The sequence below is a fragment of the Hypomesus transpacificus genome, chromosome 17 (genome assembly GCF_021917145.1).
Source record: "Hypomesus transpacificus isolate Combined female chromosome 17, fHypTra1, whole genome shotgun sequence".
Classification (NCBI taxonomy): Eukaryota; Metazoa; Chordata; class Actinopteri; order Osmeriformes; family Osmeridae; genus Hypomesus; species Hypomesus transpacificus.
Genome location: NC_061076.1, coordinates 17031369 through 17038033, shown reverse-complemented (window position 1 = coordinate 17038033; position 6665 = coordinate 17031369). Strand labels below are relative to the sequence as shown.

Genomic DNA, 6665 nt, shown 5'->3' with positions numbered 1-6665 from the left:
GAGGAGAGACAGAGGAGAGAGAGACACAGAGACAGACAGAGACAGACAGGACAGACAGACAGACAGACAGACAGACAGACAGACAGACAGACAGACAGAGACGAGAGAGAGAGAGAGACAGGCAGGCAGGCAGCAGGCAGGCAGGCAGCCTCAGGGGTAAAGGCAGCAGGAGGTGTGTGGACGTCTGACAGCTGTCCTGGCAGCATCTTCTCCTCCACACTGTAAAACAACCCTGCTGGCCCAGGACCAACGCCCAGGGTCTCTCTCCTCTCCACACCCAGGGTCTCTCTCTCTCTCCACACCCAGGGTCTCTCTCTCTCCACACCCCAGGGGTCTCTCTCTCTCCACACCCAGGGTCTCTCTCTCTCCACACCCATCTCCCCCTCTGATGTCTCTGTATCACAGCAGGTGTGACTGTATCACAGCAGGGTGTGACTGTATCACAGCAGGTGTGACTGTATCACGGCAGGGTGTGACTGTATCACGGCAGGTGTGACTGTATCACAGCAGGTGTGACTGTATCACGGCAGGTGTGACTGTATCACGGCAGGTGTGACTGTATCACCGGCAGGTGTGACTGTATCACAGCAGGTGTGACTGTATCACGGCAGGTGTGACTGTATCACGGCAGGTGTGACAGTATCACAGCAGGTGTGACAGTATCACAGCAGGTGTGACTGTATCACAGCAGGTGTGACAGTATCACAGCAGGTGTGACAGTATCACAGCAGGTGTGACAGTATCACAGCAGGTGGTGACTGTCAGAGCAGACCTGAGTCCTCCTCTGAGGTCCACCTCTCTCCAGACAGACCAGAGTACACAGAGTAACAGCAACCAGTCCACATCCCTTCAAATACATTTAATCAGCAATATAAAGTAACCATAGCTATTTAAGTTGTTTTTTGTTGGCATCGACAAATAATACAATCTGGTAAATATTTAATAAATAAAAATGTACAGTCCGTTCCAACTCTTCCTGTTGTCAATATGGCAAACGTGATCATATTTCAGCGGATAAAGCATCTCTCTTTCTCTCCTTCTCTCTCTCTCTCTCTCTCTCTCTCTCTCCTCTCTCTCTCTCTCTCTCTCTCTCTCTCTCTCTCTCTCTCTCTTTCTCTCCTTGTCTCTCTCTCCTTGTCTCTCTCTCTCCCCTCTCTCTCTCCTTGTCTCTCTCTCTCTCTCTCCTTGTCTCTCTCTCTCTCCTTGTCTCTCTCTCTCTCTCTCCCTCCCTCAGGAGGATGCCAGGCGGTGTCGGCTCATCCCGTTCCTCACACCTGCGTGACTAGCGCCCCCTTCAGGAAGTCCTGCTCCGCCGGCCCGACGCACAGCCCCGCCAGCAGAGTCCCGTTCAGGGGGGGGCAGACCCCCCTGCAGTCCCCCCCCGTACAGGGGCACATAGTCCCCCTCGCCCTCGGGCCCCTCGTCCCCTCCCTCCTCCTCCCCCCTCCTCGTCCTCGTCCTCCTCCTCCCACAGAGCCGTGGACACGTGGGTGAACTCTGTGCTGTCCACGCTCTCCGTCTCGCGGTGATAGAAGTAGCTGAAGTTGGACACGATGACGGGCACGGGCAGCGAGATGGTGAGGACGCCGGCGATGGCGCACATGCAGCCCACCAGCTTCCCCCCCGGCGTCACCGGGGTACATGTCCCCGTAGCCCACCGTGGTCATGGAGACCACGGCCCACCAGAAGGTCTCGGGTATGCTGGTGAAGTGGGTCTCGGGGTAGTCCACCTCGGCAAAGTACACGGCGCTGGAGAAGATGATGACTCCGATGAAGAGGAAGAAGATGAGGAGGGCCAGCTCCCGCAGGCTGGCTTTCAGGGTCTGGCCCAGGATCTGGAGCCCCTTGGAGTGGCGCGACAGCTTGAAGATCCGGAACACCCGAACCAGACGGATGATCCTGATGATGGCCAGTGTCCCCGACTGGGCGCCCTTAGACTTGGCCAGCTCCGTGCCCAGCGTGACAAAGTAGGGAATGATGGCGAAGAAGTCGATGGTGTTCATGACGTCCTTGAAGAACTGGGCCTTGCTGGGGCAGCACGCGAAGCGCATCAGGAGCTCAAAGGAGAACCAGCAGATGCACATGGTCTCCACCAGGAAGAAGGGGTCCAGGAAGGGGCTGGAGGGAGGGACGTGGATGGTCTGGTTGGGGTTGGTGGGGTCGGGGTGAGAGCTGAATTGCTGGAGAGAGAGAGAGAGAGAGAGAGAGAGAGAGAGAGAGAGAGAGAGAGAGAGAGAGAGAGGGGGGGGGGGGGGGAGGAGAGGGTTAGAGAGAGTTATGACAATACAAACCACATGGTGTTGGAAGGTGTAAGAGAGAGAGAGAGAGAGAGAGAGAGAGAGAGAGAGAGAGAGAGAGAGAGAGAGAGAGAGAGATAGAGAGAGAGAGAGATAGAGAGAGGCAAAGATAGTAGGTAGACTGAATGCCAGGGAGGGTTAGGTAGAGGTTGGTTAAAGGTTAGATGTGGTTAGACCAGAGGAGAAGGGAGGGAGGGAACGAGGCAGTGGAGGCTGTGGAGAGAGGTGAGGATTATTTTGAAGGTGTCAAAGTTTTTTCTCAGCATGTTTGCAGAATGCTCCTGTCGTCACTGTCTCTGAGTGTGAATGGATGATACTCTGTGAACTTCACTGTTGCACTTCATTTTCCCTGTTTCCATCTCTCTGTACACTTTTATATCAATGTTTGAGTCTATATTTAAACCCAGAAAACATTATAGCTCATCTGTCACAGGTGTGGATTACAGCACAGACATCGGAATGGTCCGAGAGTCTGACACGTCATGTGACCCTGATCATGTTTTCGTAGAAACAGTGTTGCATATTAAGTACTGTAAGTCAACATTATCTTTTTATAGATACCACAAAATGCTCTTCGTGCTTTTCAGTCCATCCGTAGAGCAGTTGGTGTTTGCGTTCTGTGGGAGGGAGGGGGGGGGGGAGGGAGGGAGGGAAACAAACATGTCTCTCACACCAGCCTGGCGTGATTGAACACTAGTGACTGGTCCAAAGTGACTAACTGAAATCCCCCCCCACATTTGTCACCCACTTTAGACCAGGTTCTCTTCACATTCATGAAGCTTCCAGAGGATGACCTCACTGCCCCAAGACACATTCTCACTCTCTGTCACCCAATAACAAACACCTCACAACTGGAGCTGTTCATTCCAGTTGTCAAACTGTAGCAGACACGTCTTTGTTCAATTGTGTCATCAGATCGACTCACTGAGCCGGTACCAAACATCGCTGGTCATATCCATGTGACATACGTTCTTGCTTTCTCTTTCTTTCTTTCTTTCTTTACAGCCTTATTTCTTTACTGACCAAGGTTGCCCCTACCTCTTGAGTTGAATTTGTATGTGTCATACAGATGTTATGATACGTTATATGATTGTGTCTTGATGTCATGTGTGATGTTATAATGTCATGTTATTGTGTGAGTAAGTAAGTAAGACTTTATTTATATAGCACTTTTCATACAAGAATTGCAGCTCAAAGTGCTTTACAACTGTACTATGTTTTATGTACTGTTTACAAGTGTACTATGTTTTCTCAGGTGTTTTGATCGTGAGTGTGTGTGGTGTGTGTGTGGTGTGTGTGTGTGTTTGGGGTGTGTGGTGTGTGTGTGTGGTATGTGTGTGTGGCGTGTGTGTGTGTAGTGTGTGTGTGTGTGCTATGTTCCCCCACACACGCGGTGCTGTGTGTCAGTATTCTTGCTTGAACCCTCAAAAACGCCATGTTGTCTACATGCCACGATGAACATGAGGAAGGCTTGGTTTCCAGGCGGTCATCAAGCCGTGTTTCCGTAAGGCTCTTTCCATGTGCATGAGTCAGAGGGTGTATTAATACAGACCAGCGTTTATGTGTTGATGTGCTGTTAGGGTTGTCCTCCCTCTAAATATAGCCCCCTTAGATCTCCAAGGGGTAACCCGAGACATGCTCCTCTTCTGCACTTCAGTTCACCTTTCCCTCGCTATCTCATTTCGCCTATAACTACCTATCCAGCCCATCAATTGCACTGTGGCTGAGTTGTATTGGCAGGAATCCTAGACTGCGGCCAATGCGAGTCACAGATGGACGGTGATCTGTGGATAACATCACGTGGTTAGTCAGTCCACACCCTCCTCCTTCTGTCCATCCCTCCACCTGTCCTTGCTCTCTCTGATCTCTCTCTCCCTGACTCTCTCTTTGACTCTCTTATTTGCCCTTCACCATTTCACAGCCTCTGTCTTTGTGTTGGACGTTTCCCTCTCGTTTCTCCCTGGGCTTTGATCCCCTCTTCATATCCTCTCCTCCTCCGGCTCCCAGGTCTTGCCCTCAATCCAAGTGTATCACATTTAACGACACAACTAAAATAATCACAACTAAAAAAAAAAACCCCGCTCTCTCCTTCCCTCCGTCCCCTCCGTTGCTCCCACGCTCCACAGGCAGCTCGTTCACAAGCCCCTGACCCGGCATACCTCTGCTGCTCACTGTGTTTGTCTCGCAATGCCTCTAAACCTGCCTCTAAAACCTGCCTCCAAAACCTGCCTCCAAAACCTGCTTCTGATGGGCTTTGGAGGTGAGTTTGACCCCTGCGAGGTAACAGTTGACAGGTGAGTTTGACCCTGTGAGGTGACAGTTGACAGGTGAGTTTGACCCTGTGAGGTGACAGTTGACAGGTGATTTTGACCCTGCGAGGTGACAGTTGACAGGTGAGTTTGACCCTGCGAGGTGACAGTTGACAGGTGAGTTTGACCCTGCGAGGTGACAGTTGACAGGTGAGTTTGACCCTGCGAGGTGACAGTTGACAGGTGAGTTTGACCCTGCGAGGTGACAGACAGATCAGACAATGTTTATGTCCCACAGGTTGACACTTGTCACCAACTGTCATGCTTCCTGGTTCACCTCATCCGTCTCTCGTTGGTCCTAATCCCTGAACTAAACCCTGCTTCTGGACGAGCCTCTCGTCTTCCTCTCCCCTCTTCCCTCAGGCAGAGGACAGGACAAAAAAACTGAGGATGAGGCAATATAAGGAGACTGTTTAAACTGTTAGATATCTGCTGACCTTACTACATATAGTATTTACATATCGCTTTGGATGAAAGTTTATGTTAAATGAATCAAATGTGAATGTATCTATGTCTGGTTCACTCCCAGCTTCTAGATGATCCTCGTGCCCACGGGGAAGCATCTTTGCTCTGCCATGTTTTGATCTTTGTTTGTCTCTCGTCTTTTGTGTTTGTTTGGTTTACTCACATCCACACACACAGGTTTGCTTCACTATCCTAGTGAAGTCCAACAATTCAGTCCCATGCAAAATGGTGCTATCCTTAACCCCAAACCTTAACCTTAACCCTTAACCCTTAATGGAATTCTAACCCTAACACTATTTCCAACCCTAACCCTAAACTGGAAATAGCCCTTGAAGTGATGGGGCCAAGAAAATGTCCCCACAGGATTCACTTCTTGGTTTTACTGGTTATACTATCTTCTGGTCCCCACAAGGATAGTTAAACAAGACCCAACACAGACACACACACACACACAGACAATCATCTGACCTCCCTGAGCTCCTTCTCGTTCCTGAACTCCGGCAGTGTCTCCAGACAGAAGATGATGATGGACACCACGATGACCATGACGCTGATGATGGCGATGATGCGCGCTCCACCGGACGACTCCGGGTGCTCAAACAGCACCCAGAGCCGCCGCATCACCGCATTCTCCGGCAGGGGCCTCTCTTCCACCTTGGGGAAGCCTTCGTCCTCCTTGAAGCGGGTCATGATGTCCTCCCCCAGCTCGTAAAAGCGCAGCTCCTCCATGAACACGTCCAGGGGCACGTTGGCCGGCCGCCGCAGCCGCCCGCCAGACTGGTAGAAGTAGAGGATGGCGTCGAAGCAGATCCGGTTCCGGTCCAGGAACAGCTCATTCCGCAGGGGGTCGAAGTAACGCAGGCGCTTCCGGGGGTCGCCGAGGAGGGAGTCGGGGAACTGGGCCAGCGTCCGGAGCTGGGTCTCGTAACGCATCCCAGACACGTTGATGGCGAGGCGCTCCGTCAGAGCGCTGCCTCCCTTCCACATGGAGCGAGACCGCCGGCCCTCCCTCCGGCCCTCCCCCTTCTCGCTGGCCTCCTTCTCCGCCTCCTTCTCTCCTCGCTCTGCCTTGTTCCGCTGGTCTTTGGTCCGCTTGTTGCTGTCACTGACGTCCTTCCTGTCTTCCATCCCTCCCTCCCTCCCTCCTCCTCCTCCATCTCCTCCATCTCCTCCTCCTCCATCTCCTCCCTGCTCATGGTTCTCCATCCCTCAGTCCCTGCTTCACCTCTGTTTTGTTCTCTCTGGGGATGGTTTGGCCCTTCCGCTAAACAGCAACAACAACAAGAAAATGTTTCAGGAAACGGAAGTAGTAGGTGAAACAGGAATGAGGGTGTTCATTCTATTTGATAAGTGTCAATGTACCATACTCACAACATTGATACAATTATTTTCAAGCTATCTAATATGTTTGGTATTGAAGTTTGAATCTCACCTGAAATAAATTGTTATTATAGTTTCAGCTGAAGGCCTAAAGTTGCCTAAGAACCAAAGACAGATAGGATTCGTGAATCAAACAAATAGTTTGCAAGGCACAATAATGACATTCACGTTGTTTTGAAAACTTTTGAAATTTTTTGAAAACTTTAGCTAACTT

General features: G+C 51.1%; 2 protein-coding genes across 2 annotated transcripts in view; one reads left to right on the top strand and one right to left on the bottom strand.

Moving 5' to 3' along the window:
- The window catches only part of ppfia3 (PTPRF interacting protein alpha 3), a 6033-nt gene extending 5619 nt beyond the window's left edge, over window positions 1-414 (top strand). The window contains exon 3 of the mRNA XM_047038307.1: window positions 409-414. Within this exon, the coding sequence (XP_046894263.1) occupies window positions 409-414 (6 nt within the window). The remainder of the gene's footprint in view (window positions 1-408) is intronic.
- Window positions 415-1184: 770 nt separating this feature from the next.
- Window positions 1185-6201, bottom strand: kcna7 (potassium voltage-gated channel, shaker-related subfamily, member 7). Its single transcript, XM_047038452.1, is given in 5 exon segments — window positions 1185-1382; window positions 1384-1438; window positions 1440-1636; window positions 1638-2180; window positions 5540-6201. Coding segments are annotated over 5 exon segments (1569 nt in total). The 5' UTR covers window positions 6200-6201; the 3' UTR covers window positions 1185-1268.
- Window positions 6202-6665: the final 464 nt, after the last annotated feature.